The sequence below is a fragment of the Cololabis saira genome, chromosome 8, assembly GCF_033807715.1.
Source record: "Cololabis saira isolate AMF1-May2022 chromosome 8, fColSai1.1, whole genome shotgun sequence".
NCBI lineage: Eukaryota > Metazoa > Chordata > Actinopteri > Beloniformes > Belonidae > Cololabis > Cololabis saira.
The window spans coordinates 3,004,032-3,017,700 of record NC_084594.1 but is presented as its reverse complement, the minus strand read 5'-3'; the positions used below and the strand labels follow the sequence as shown (position 1 = coordinate 3,017,700).

Genomic DNA, 13,669 nt, shown 5'->3' with positions numbered 1-13,669 from the left:
TCGTTTTCATTTAACCATGTCTCAGTAAAAGCTAGAATTGATGCTGTCCTATATTCATACATGTGATTGACATTGGCTTGCAGTTCGTCAGTCTTATTGCGGAGTGAGCGTACATTAGCTAGAATGACTGAGGGAAGTGTCCGGTGTTTCACTTTTCCACGCTTCAGTCTAGCTCTAACTCCAGCTTTTTTCTTCCCCCTCCGTGTTACCTTCTTTTTATGGTGTAGCGTGTCCGAATGACCAGGAGAATGTTTACGTTGTATCAGCTCCGGTAGCTCCTCGGTGAAGACAACTTGGTCGGACTGCAACCGCAGCTGCAGAAGCATGTCCCTGGAGTATGTAATCCGTTGTACGTCCGGAAGACTGTATCCACTTGATAGGCAGAAAACGTAGTCCATGAGGTCCAGCAGGAACACCACAATCCACAGGATTCTAGTACAATCCATCGTGCTGTAGTGTAGGAGCTAGTGCTAGCCAGCACTAGCCTTGTTAGCTTCCGTGCTACAAACGGCCTCCAACAACACACGGCAAACTCCACACAGTCACTTAACACAGGCTCAGTAGTCCAAAACATAGGGGACAAGATGTAATTGGCAGTACGCATGAATAGTCCTTAAAAAACACCATAAAAACACTTAAAAAACACCATAAAACACATAAAAATAGCCGCTTGTTATGCCACCGGTCACCACACGAGCAGTGACCCGGAAGTCCGGGTTGGTAGTTCTGACATCTCTGCCAATGCTACATTAACCCTTACCGAGGCTAACACTGTTATCGTAACCCTGACACCAGCCCGTCACTCCTGTGGACGAACAGTGACAACAGCGAGTTTAAGTCTAGATGTGTCGAACACACAACTATTTTACTCAGAGGATATCAACAATAAGCTTTTTTTTTTTTTTTTTTAAACATAGATATGAGGGGGATCGGAGAGGGGGGGGCATCCACTTTAAGTCTGAAATGAAAACACACAACTGTTTTAAAAGAGCATACATCTTTTATGTTTGAAAAATAAATCAATCAGCCGATCAGTCGGTCATCTCAGGACGCTGACCAGTGGCGTCAATTCAGTCAAAGCTAAGGTATGGCAAGGTTACGAGTCTCAGAACTTAACTACAGTATCAATCAACATGCCCAGTATACTCATCACATAAGTCTTCTATGTAGCTTATCTGTGTTGTCAAGAAAATTTGAACTTTTTCAAATGCAGCCAACTCACATCCTGCTAACTATGAACACTACACTTAAGGCTGATTTATGGTTCCGCATTACACACACGAAGAGCCTACGGGGTAGGGTATGCGTCGCCGCGTACCCTACGCCGTAGGCTACGCCGTCGATTTAACGCAGAACCATAATTCAGGCTTTACGTGCTGATAACGCAATACACATCCGTTTCGGCGTTTTCGGTCAGACGTGGTATTTCTACATAGCTTTGCTTGTCACACACCAGTCATCAATATTTACAGGATTGTCTGAGACAACGGTCCCGTCACCAGTCACATGATCAATCATCATTATCAATCATCATGAGTTACTGTTAGATCATAATCCAGAAGCATCTTTCCTGGATTCACGTTCACAGATGAGCCAACATTTTAATCTGGAACTGAAACGCTGAGACATGCTGGAGCTAAACGAGTCACGGTCAGAGTCCACAAGTCAGACAAGAACGTCAAATGCAAACGAGGCGGACGATGATACGACCCCCTCGTCTCAGGGTTCAGGGTCTGGTCCCGGCACCTGACCTGCCCAACTTGGTATTGTCACGGAAGCCTTGAATGTCAGGATCTCCAGTGGGTCTGAGCTCCGGGTGTACACGTAAGGAAACATCACACCCGTGAACGTGTGCGTGAAGGTGTGCATGACTGGTTCTGTTTCAAGATCCAAGAACGACAGCTCCCCCTCCTCGAAGTCCAGATGAACTATGATCTTGTGGGGCTCCCCCACCTGCAGGTCTTGCGCCGAGCCCGATCCAGCCAACGCCTTGTATCTACCGTCGTTGAGTGAAATCCTCCACCGCCGCAGTTCCGTTGTGTCGCCACCATCGGCTTCCAGTATTCCCACCTCCCAGTCTGCGTTGCCTCCAACATCCACTATCCAAGTATGAATCCCTGACTTCACCCCCTCAGAGCCCAGGATGGTGCCGGGGAACCTGGTCCTCTCTGGGTTGCTCGGCAGATCTCGCAACCCCACGAATTTGACGTTCAGCAGGTCGTCAGACACGAGGAGCTCTGGGTCGGCGGTGTTTGGATCCAGGATCACGGGACTGTAGCCCAACATGTTCTTCATCTTATTCCAGATGTTGAAGGTCAGGTTGCCCAGATGTTTGGCCACATCTATTAAAGCCCCTGGAACCGGCTCCGGGTCCTGCAGAACCGGGCCCTGCCTCACCCTCCCGGTCGCCACCTCGCGGTTGAGCAGCAGCGAAACGTCTCCGGCTCTCAGCTCCGTCTCCGTCGCTCTGATCGTGTCTGAAAGAGCGTCCATGTCCCGGGTCAGAGCCTCCACCTTCTCCTTCATCGCCCGACTCTTCTGCTCCTCCTCCTCCCACAGTGCCTCCACCCTGGCTTTTTCTTCCTGATCCAGGAACTGGTGAAGCGTCTGAAACTCCTGCCGGATTTTATTCTCGGTTTCCCGGGCCTGGACCGGGAGGTAGTCTGCCGTGTAGATGCAGTCCCCCGTCACCTGCTGGAAGATCGTCAGCTTCTCCCAGAGGGGTGTCAGGTCTCTCTGCAGCTCCTGGCGGATATCCTGGGCTGCCTCGTCGATGGGTCTGAACCGGTGGTTGCTGTGAGTCCTGGAGTCCCGGCAGACCAAGCAGATCAGCTCCTGGTGGTCCAGACAGAAGAGCTGGAGCTTCTCACCATGCAGGCTGCACATGTGCTCAGACCCTGCTGCCGCCCGCCGCTCCCCGTCCCTCAGAAAGGCCTCGCACAGGTTCTTCAGTGCCAGGTTGCGAGGAGGGTCGGTCCTCGATGACTTCCTCTGGCAGCACGGACACTTCTGGAGGCAGGCCCGGCAGAAGCTGTGGCTGCACGACAGGACGACCGGGTCTTTGAAAATTTCCTGGCAAACGGGACACAAGAGGTCTTCCTCCGAGTTGGAGGCCATGTTCTCTCCGAGCGGCGCTGACGGTTCAGACTGTAAGTTACTTTCACTTCTGAGGATTTCTGATGTCTGAGGGCGTTGTCAGTCAAGAATCCGGACCGACTGGTTTCCTGGCGGAGTTAGAGTGGGCAGAGCTTCATGCAAACTCCAGTATGTGTGTGTGTGTGTGTGTGTGTGTGTGTGTGTGTGTGTGTGTGTGTGTGTGTGTGTGTGTGTGTGTGTGTGTGTGTGTGTGTGTGTGTGTGTGTTTGTGTGTGTGTGCCTTATCTCACTTTACCAGACTACTCCAGCGTGAACCAGTTTTTTCACATCACTGGTTATTTTATAAACAGGTGAAGAAAGGAGCTGAGTTGTCAACTGATCACCACCTAGTGGTGAGTTGGATGCGCTGGCGGAGGAGGAGGCTGGACAGACCGCCCGCAGACCCAAACGGATTGTGAGGGTCTGTTGGGAACGTCTGGCTGAGCCCTCTGTCAGGGACTGCCTCCATTGTCGACGCGGCAGCTCGGAGTTGTGGACGCAAGGTCTGAGTTTTTGCCTCCAGGAACGCCCGAGCCGCAGCTCGCTTGGCCTGCCGGTGCCTATCGACTGCGTCAGGAGTCCCACAGGCCAACATAGCCCGGTAGGACTCCTTCTTCAGTCTGACGGCATCCTGTACTTCCGGTGTCCACCACCGGGTTCTAGGATTGCCGCCACGACAGGCACCGGAGACCTTGCGTCCACAACTTTGAGTCGCTGCGTCGATAATGGAGGCAGAGAACATGGTCCACTCGGACTCAATGTCCCCCGCCTCCCCCGGGATCTGAGAGAAGCTCTCTCGGAGGTGGGAGTTGAAGATGTCCCTGACAGAGGGCTCGGCCAGACGTTCCCAACAGACCCTCACAATCCGTTTGGGCCTGCCCGGTCTGTCCAACCTCCTCCTCCGCCAGCGCATCCAACTCACCACCAGGTGGTGATCAGTTGACAGCTCAGCCCCTCTCTTCACCCAAGTGTCCAAGACATACGGCCGAAGGTCAGGTGAAACGACAAAGTCGATCATTGACCTCCGGCCTAGGGTGTCCTGGTGCCACGTGCACTGATGGACACCCTTATGCTTGAACATGGTGTTCGTTATGGACAAACTGTGACTAGCACAGAAGTCCAACAACAAAACACCACTCGGGTTCAGATCGGGGAGGCCGTTCCTCCCAATCACGCCTCTCCATGTATCACTGTCATTGCCCACGTGAGCGTTGAAGTCCCCCAGTAGAACAATGGAGTCCCCAGTTGGAGCAGTATCAAGTACCCCTCCCAGAGACTCCAAGAAGGCCGGGTACTCTGCACTGCGGTTCGGCCCACCACAAACAACAGTGAGAGACCTTTTCCCGACCCGAAGGCGCAGGGAAGCGACCCTCTCATTCACCGGGGTGAACTCCAACACATGGCGACTGAGCTGAGGGGCTATAACCAAGCCCACACCAGCCCGCCGCCTCTCACCCTGGGCAACTCCAGAGTAGTGGAGGGTCCAGCCCCCTTCAAGGAGCTGGTTCCAGAGCCCAAGCCATGTGTGGAGGTGAGCCCGACTATCTCAAGCCGGTATCTCTCAACCTCACGCACAAGCTCTGGCTCCTTCCCCCCCAGCGAGGTGACATTCCATGTCCCCACTGTGAGGGTTTTGGTCCAGGAATTGGGTCGTCGAGGCCACGACTGCTACCCAGCCCACATGGCACCGGCTTGTCAGGGTCCTTCCTGCGGCCCTGAGGTTCTCCGGGAGGCTGTTCCACAATCGGGGCCATAATAACTGAATGCCTGGTTCTAACTTTTGGTATCGTTAAAAGGCACCGGAGGACCTCAGGGTCCACGAGGGTCGATAGGGTAAAAGTAGTGCAGACAAATAAGAAGGCCCAAGACCATTAAGATACATAAAAACTAGTAAAAGAACCTTAAAATTGATCCTGAAGCGCACGGGGAGCCAATGCAGCGAATTTAAAACAGGTGTAATGTGCTCCCGCCCTCTGGTCCTCGTCAGCACCCGTGCGGCTGAATTCTGTAATAGTTGTAGGTTGTACATGTTCTTTTTGGGAAGACCAGAGAGCAGGGCGTTACAATAATCTAAACGACATGAGATAAAAGCATTAGCACCTCCATACTGGCCTGAGAGAGAAACGGGCGAGTCTGGCTATGTTCTTAAGATGGTAAAAACCTATCTTTGTTATGTTTTTAATATGTGGAATAAAAGTGAGCTCAGAGTCAAAAATCACGCCCAGATTTGTAACTGATTTTGAGGGTTTAAAATCCTGTAACTTTGGTAAAAGGTTCTCTCTCTGGCCTTCAGGATCGATGACTAAGACCTCCGTTTTGCCCTGGTTGAGCTGTAGGAAGTTTGCTGCCATCCATGACTTGATGTCTAAAATACAGTTAAAAAGGGCATCAATTGGCCCAGTGTCATCAGGAGACACGGCGATGTACAGTTGTGTATCGTCAGCGTAACTATGGAAGCTGATGCCGTGTCTCCTGATGACGTCCCCAAGGGGCAGGATGTACAGATTAAAAAGAGTTGGACCTAAAATTGACCCTTGGGGAACCCCACACCTTATCTTATAGGTTCCTGAGGAATATGTATCCATATTTACGAAAAAACGTTGATCAGTGAGGTAGGACGTGAACCAGTTAAGAGCAGTACCAGAGACGCCGACCAGGTTCCTTAGTCTATTTAATAAAATGTGATGTGATGACATGCAAGAAACAAGTCTGGTAAAGTGAGACAAAACACACACAAACACACACACACACACACACACACACACACACACACACACACACACACACACACACAGCAGTTTGCATGAAGCTCCACCCACTCTAACTCAACCAGGGAACCAGTCGGTCCGGATTCCTGACTGACGACGACGCCGTCAGACATCAGAGATCATCAGAAGTGAAAGTCACTGACAGTCTGAACCGTCAGCGTCGCCCGGAGAGAACTTGGCCTCCAGCTCAGAGGAAGACTGGGGTTGCTGGGGTTGTCCATGAGGACGAACCTCTGCAAACCCACAACATGAATGTGTTAAGCTTGAGCTTCTACGTGGAAGCAACCAGACCTGCAGAACCGACCACAAGGGTCCGGATCTGGACCTGAAGAACCGACCACAAGGGTCCGGATCAGGACCTGCACTTCCTCTGACTACAGGGATAGAGTTATAGGCGAAGGAACTGTAAGGTCTGGATCTGGTCCCTAGTGGTCAGTGTGGTTTTCTGTTTCAGAATTTGAGCTCCGGTTTTAATCACGTGACCAACAGTTTAGTGGATCAATGTTCTGCAACCTTTGAACACAGCAGCTGTAAATAAGTGATGTGAAAAAGCTGGTTCACATTGGAGTAGTGTTGTAAAGTGAGATAAGGCGCACACACACACACACACACACACACACACACACACACACACACACATACACACACACACACACATACACACACACACACACACACACACACACACACACACACACACACACACACACACACACACACACACACACACACACACACACACACACACACACACACACACACACACTGGAGTTTGCACTCCAACTCAACCAGGAAACTGTCAGTCCTCATTGCTGACTGACGACGCCCTCAGACATCAGAATCCAAAGTAACTGACAGTCTGAACCGCCAGCATCGCCGGGAGAGAACATGGCCTCCAGCTCGGAGGAAAACCTCTCGTGTCCCGTTTGCCAGGACATTTTCAAAGACCCGGTCATCCTGATGTGCAGCCACAGCTTCTGCCGGGCCTGCCTCCAGTCGTGGTGGGCGCAGCAGGAAACACAACCGTGTCCGTGTTGCAAGAGGAAGTCATCGAAGAGCGAGCCTCCTTGCAACCTGGCGCTGAAGAACCTGTGCGAGGCCTTTCTGCAGGACAAGGAGCGGCGAGCGGCAGCAGGGTCCGAGCACATGTGCAGCCAGCATGGTGAGAAGCTCAAGATCTTCTGTCTGGACCACCAGGAGCTGATCTGCTTGGTCTGTCGGGACTCCAAGACTCACAGCAACCACCGCTTCAGACCTATCGACGAGGCGGCCCAGGATCTCCGCCGGCGGCTGCAGAGAGGCCTGAAACCCCTCCGGAGGAAGCTGACGCTCTTTCAGCAGGTGAGGGGGGACTGCATCTCCACGGCAGAATACCTCCAGGTCCAGGCCCGGGACACCGAGAAGCAGATCCGGCAGGAGTTTCAGGAGCTTCACCAGTTCCTGGATCAGGAAGAGAAGGCGAGGGTGGAGGCGCTGAAGGAGGAAGAGGAGCAGAAGAGTCGGGCGATGAAGGATAAGGTGGAGGCTCTGACCCGGGACATGGACGCTCTTTCAGACACGATCAGAGCGAGGGAGACGGAGCTGAGAGACGGAGACGTCTCGCTGCTGCTCAACCACAAGGTACTGACCGGGAGGGTCAAGCAGGGCCCGGTTCTGCAGGACCCGGTGCCGGTTCCAGGGGCTTTGATAGATGTGGCCAAACATCTGGGCAACCTGACCTTCAACATCATGAATGAGATGAAGGACATGGTGAACTACAGTCCTGTGATCCTGGATCCAAACACCGCCGACCCAGAGCTCGTCGTGTCGGACGACCTGCTGAGCGTCACGTTCGGGGGGTCGCGAGATCTGCCGAGAAACCCGGAGAGGACCAGGTTCCCCGGCACCGTCCTGGGCTCCGAAGGGATGGAGTCAGGGACTCACGTGTGGATAGTGGATGTTGAAGGCAACGCTGACTGGGAGCTGGGAATGCTGGAAGACGATGGTGGCGACACAGCGGAGCCGCGGCGGTGGAGGATCTCACTCAAGGACGGTAGATACAAGGCGTTGGCTGGATCGGGCTCCGAGCAAGACCTGCAGGCGGGGGCGCCCCAGACGATCGGGGTTGGTCTGGACTTCGACAAGGGGAAGATGGTGTTTTTGGATGCTGAAACAAAGACAGCCATCCACACCTTCATGCACACGTTCACGGGCACGCTGTTTCCTTACATGTACACTCGGGGCTCAGAACCACTGGAGATCCTGCCACAAAGGTTGCCATGACGATTTAGGCGGGTCGGGACATCGTGGGGAGACCAGACCCTGAACCCTGAGACGAGTCAACATCCACTGGAAGGTCGTATCATCGTCTGGCTCGTTTGCATTTGACATTCTTGTCTGACTTGTTGACTCTGACTGGGACTCGTTCAGCTCCAGCGTGTCTCAGCGTTTCAGTTCCAGATTAAAATGTTGGCTGATCTGTGAACGTGAATCCAGGATCGATGCTTCTGGATGATGATCTAACAGTAACTCAGTGTTGTTGATAATGATGATTGATCATGTGATTGGTGACGGATCTTGGTCTCAGATAAATATTGATGACTGGTGTGTGATAAACAAGCAAAGCCACTCTATGTAGAAATACCACGTCTGACCTTATGGGGACAGCGATCATGAGAGGAAGTCGTGTTACAAGACAGGTCGGACCAGACGAGAGCTTGAAAAGCCTGTTTCCTTGTTTTCTCGTTTCCTTGTTTTCTCGTTTCTTTGTTTCCTTGTTTGCAGCTTTGTTGGAAGCGAGAGAAAGAACAGGTCTGGGAGGACGGTTGGGACACGCCCACCTTGTGTCAATCCCAGACCTGTTTTAGCTTAGCTGACCTGGCTGGTTGCCATGGAAACACTGTAACTATCAGAGCTACCCTGGGACAAAGGTTGGGTTGCAGTCGGGTCCGCCTCCCGGTGGCTGATTGGCTGGAAGTGTCCTGAGATGATCGGCTGATCGGCTGATTGATCCCCACTCACCAGTAGATCTAGATCTCCCCCACCTGGTCAGATGTGGTACTGCTACGAGAAGAGTCTTAAATGCTGCCGGTAAAACTTGGGGGTTGAGGGAAATAAAATCAATATAGAATTTTTTTATTTTTTAAACATAAAAGATGTATGCTCTTTAAAACTGCCGTAATAATATAATTTACCTTTTTTGTGAGATGAAATTCACTTTGACTTTAGACCGCAGGGAGTTATATATATATTTGGTATTTGGAGCTAATTGTTTTTGCACTGATTTATAAAGGTTGTGGATGAAATAAAATAAATGGAAACATCTTGATCAGGAGTATGTTGATTATCTTCAACTATCCAGCTAACAACAATAACAACTGATAACTGACTTCACGTGTGTTAATAGCTCAATTGTAACTAAGACAATTTCTTTAAACACGCATCATTATTTTGTTTGTATCAATCCACCTGTTTTATGTATCACAGTCTACAGGCCACCCAAGCCTCCTTCCTGTTTTATTCAAGAGTTTTCAGAATTTTTAACATCAATATATTCTGAATACCATTTTAATAACTGGTGATTTTAACATGTACATCGATGACAACAGGGATTATTATGCAAATGAGTTTTTAAATCTTCTTAACAGTATGGATTTTAAACACCATGTCACACAGCCTACCCACAACAGAGGACACACCTTAGATTTGATCATAATCTATGGCCTGTCGGCTGGTGGGTTCTCTGTTGTTGACCTGGCTGTGTCAGACCACTATTGTGTATTTTTTTTAATATCACCAGTTTTATCCAACGGGAAGTCCCAGTGAGAACTAAGAGGAAACGGCATATAAGCTTAGCATTTATTGACATTTTACATCACACCCCTGCGCAGTTTTTACCTGCATGGTGTGATTTTATTGGTGATCATTTTAACAGCAAACTGAAGTCAGCCATTGATACTGAAGCTCCATTTAAAAATAATACATTAAAAGCCAGAACTATACCACCATGGAGAAATGAGATGATTAAAAAATTGAAAAAGAACTGCAGAAAGAAAATGGAGAAAAACAAAATTAAGCATTGACTTGGATATTTTCAAGGAACAACTACACAATTACAACAACGCAGTAAAACTGGCAAGAACCCTCCATTTTTCAAACCTCATCACACAAAACAAAAGTAATTCTAAATTCCTTTTTAAAACAATCAATCTTTTAATAAACACAGATTTTAACAAATCCACCAGACCAGCATCTGATGCTGCATGCGAGGACTTTGCAGACCACTTCAGAAGTAAGATCAATGCTATTAGATCCAGCCTTTTATCCCAACAAAATTTAGATTTTAACAGATCTGAAGTGTTGTTTTTACCTGAGGAAACAGTCCTGTATATTGTTTTTCGGCACTACCTTGTTCTCTATAGCTGATATAACATGAATTACTCCTATGTCGGATCAATAAAGTTCTTATTTTTGCTGTCTGAGAAAATTAAATATATTATATTTGGTGCCTAACTGTTTCCCAAGTATATTAGTGCGTGTGTGAATGAATAAATGAGACGTAAAACGTACATTTCTTTGTAGAAAGGCGCTTTATCAAAATAAGTCCATTTACTTGTATTAGTTTACAGCGCAGTCTTGAACATCCAACATGGCGGCGACGTTGACGTATCGCAGCAGCTCCGTGGGGCGGATACGTCTATACGTCTATGACCTCTGACCCTGCAGGCCGTCGTCTTCTACACGGAGAGTCTGCAGAGCTCCGACCTGCAGCTGCAGCTCAGCTCCTGTCTGGCCCTGAAGAGTCTGAGGGTGAGTAGAGACACCCACGGGTGAGTAGAGACACCCACGGGTGAGTAGAGACACCCACGGGTGAGTAAGAGACACCCACGGGTGAGTAAGAGACACCCACGGGTGAGTAGAGACACCCACGGGTGAGTAGAGACACCCACGGGTGAGTAAGAGACACCCACGGGTGAGTAAGAGACACCCACGGGTGAGTAGAGACACCCACGGGTGAGTAGAGACACCCACAGGTGAGTAGAGACACCCACGGGTGAGTAGAGACACCCACGGGTGAGTAAGAGACACCCACGGGTGAGTAGAGACACCCACGGGTGAGTAGAGACACCCACGGGTGAGTAAGAGACACCCACGGGTGAGTAAGAGACACCCACGGGTGAGTAGAGACACCCACGGGTGAGTAGAGACACCCACGGGTGAGTAAGAGACACCCACGGGTGAGTAAGAGACACCCACGGGTGAGTAGAGACACCCACGGGTGAGTAGAGACACCCACGGGTGAGTAAGAGACACCCACGGGTGAGTAAGAGACACCCACGGGTGAGTAAGAGACACCCACGGGTGAGTAAGAGACACCCACGGGTGAGTAGAGACACCCACGGGTGAGTTCAGAGCAACCTGATCTCACAAAAATCCGTGAAATCCCCACGACCTCTCACCCGTATTTTCCGTGGCACCAGCATGGAAATGGTATAATTCCGTGTGAGCACCACGGATCTTGTATGCGAAGTCAATGGGATCCGTTGTCGTGATATATACACGGAATTATACCACTTTCCGTGTTGGTGCCACGGGAAATAGTGGTGAGAGGTCGTGGGCATTTCACAGATTTTTGTGAGATCAGGTTGGTTCAGAGACACCCATGGGTGAGTAGAGACACCCACGGGTGAGTAGAGACACCCGCGGGTGCAGCTTCTCCCCAGCACCCACAGTTTACCCAGCATGCACCGTGTTTGTGATTGACAGGCGGTGGAGAGCGTGGAGCTCATCTCAGACCTGTGGAGGACGGAGGACGAAGATCTCCGCAGCGTTGCCAAGGAAACCGTCCTCTCCTTCGGTGACAGCTTCTCTTTCTTTTCCTTTTCTTTTTTAATAATGTTTTTATTGAAAAAGAAAATTCTAGTCGCTTTCAACTTTTTTCTCGACATTTTTCTCGAAATTTTACTTCAACATTAATCTCGACATTTTGATTTTTGTCTCGACATTTCAACCTTTTTCTCGAAGTGCATAATGAAAAAAAAATATTCCTCCTCTAAAATATTATTCTTATTTTTCCCCTGCCTGGCCCCAATACTCTTCCGTAGGTTTTCTCTATCATTTAAAATATCTTATTTATTGTTTTCAGGGATTATTTAACTTTTTCATCACCCTTCTTTGCAGGTAAAAAGGGATACGGAGCTTTCCAGAAGATGGACCAGCTGTACGCCGAGATGGAGGAGGAGGTTTACAAGAACCTGGAGGAGGAAATCACATTTCTATAACTCAGGTGATGCGACCTGGAATCACGCAGAGCTCTGGATGTGGAACCGACTCTAAACCAGGATAAAGTCCCCGGGCCGTGAACCGGAGCTGCTCCTGGATCTGATGAAGGCGACGTCTCTCCGGACGGATCTGCAGGCCAGAGGTCTCCGGGTTCAACCTGAGAAACTTTATTATCCTGGATCTGGTTCAAAGACGTTTTCTTCTGCATTTATCTGTTTGTTCGTGTGCAAATCTGAATGTTTGACCTTCTTCCTACAGGCATTACTTTGGTTTTCATGTAAAATGAAGGATAAATATATATTTTCACCTCACGCACTGTTTCATATCTGTGAGTTAATGAATGTCCACAATACGACGTAAATGTCACGTCGAGGGTGTAAGAAAGTTAAATAACGTCATCTTTTAGCTGGAAAACAGCGGAAAGAGGGAACATTCCCACAAAGTTTGTCGAGTTTTTATGGTTTTCGCTCTTAAATTAGTAAATATTTGGGTCATAAAGCTCAAAGTGAAATAAATAAATACAAAATAAAACTGAAAGTGAAATGAATAAATAAATAAATAAAACTCAAAGTGAAAAAAAATAAAGCTAAAAGTGAAAAGAATTAATAAAGCTCAAAGTGAATAGAAAATACAAAAAATAAAAGTGCAAAAAATAGATAAAGCTCTAAGTGAATAAAACAATACCAAAAAATAACTAAAAGTGAAAAAAAATAATTTTAAACTCGAAGTGAAGAAAAAATAAAAGTGCAAATAAATGAATACAGATCAGGAATATTTTAAAAAAATTATTAAAGTTAAACTTCTGAGACTCGATGCGTCAAAATCATCAAAAACCGGCCTTTCACCAAATTTAACATTTTAATAAATAAATACCTTTATAACCACTTTAAAGTCTGAACCGCATATAAACAGCGTTTGGCTGCAGTTCCGCCGCGGCGCCGCCAGAGGGCGCCATAGAGCGGCCTGGTCGACAACGGAGACTTGTGTTGCACATTAAAAGTCTCTAATAGTCACTAAAGTCATTATTTATGTGGGTTTTGCAGGTTTTCTGAGTTGCGACTTTGGTATCGAGACGGATGGAAGCGTCTGTGTGTGTTTGTTTCGGTTGTTTTTTTAAATTAAAGTGAAATTCTAATCAGTTCCATTGGTGTTTGCTGCCCCCTGCTGGCCGCCCAGGTCATCACACAAAGATGAGAAGAAACTTAAAGGAAAACTGGATCAGAATCACGAGACGCTTTGTTTTTCTTTCTTTGGCCTCATTCTGGTTAAATTATTTCACCTTTAAAAAGTATGTTTGTTGTGACGGTCAGAAACACTAAAATCACTTGATTTTTGTTGTTTTTACACAAAAGCAGTTGTTTTGTTTATGATGATATCTACATTAATAAATACAGATTTAGTTTCTTCAGGTTTAAAATGAAAAAAAAAAACATCTTTAAAGTAAACAAAAAGGTATAAGAAAAAAAAAGTTAAAGGTTTAAGAGGTTTAAAAAAAAAAGAAAACA

The 13,669-nt window shown here is 48.2% G+C and overlaps 2 protein-coding genes and 1 long non-coding RNA gene across 3 annotated transcripts; 2 read left to right on the top strand and 1 right to left on the bottom strand.

Moving 5' to 3' along the window:
• Positions 1–1,719: 1,719 nt before the first annotated feature.
• Positions 1,720–3,117, bottom strand: LOC133449084 (E3 ubiquitin-protein ligase TRIM35-like). Its single transcript, XM_061728216.1, has one exon. It carries the CDS (start codon positions 3,115–3,117, stop codon positions 1,720–1,722), a length of 1,398 nt encoding a protein of 465 aa, XP_061584200.1.
• A 3,612-nt stretch (positions 3,118–6,729) lies between these two features.
• On the top strand, positions 6,730–9,490 carry LOC133449225 (E3 ubiquitin-protein ligase TRIM35-like). Its single transcript, XM_061728357.1, has one exon. The coding sequence runs from the start codon at positions 6,792–6,794 to the stop codon at positions 8,163–8,165; it is 1,374 nt and encodes a 457-aa protein (XP_061584341.1). The 5' UTR covers positions 6,730–6,791; the 3' UTR covers positions 8,166–9,490.
• A 164-nt stretch (positions 9,491–9,654) lies between these two features.
• On the top strand, positions 9,655–12,464 carry LOC133449224 (uncharacterized). Its single transcript, XR_009783012.1, has 3 exons — positions 9,655–10,691; positions 11,649–11,739; positions 12,063–12,464. It is a non-coding gene; the product is annotated as an uncharacterized LOC133449224 (long non-coding RNA).
• The last annotated feature ends 1,205 nt before the right edge of the window (positions 12,465–13,669 follow it).

Bases quoted from the DNA above. Each gene is read 5' to 3' on its own strand.
- LOC133449084 (XM_061728216.1), bottom strand. From the start codon at position 3,117: ATGGCCTCCAACTCGGAGGAAGACCTCTTGTGTCCCGTTTGCCAGGAA.
- LOC133449225 (XM_061728357.1), top strand. From the start codon at position 6,792: ATGGCCTCCAGCTCGGAGGAAAACCTCTCGTGTCCCGTTTGCCAGGAC.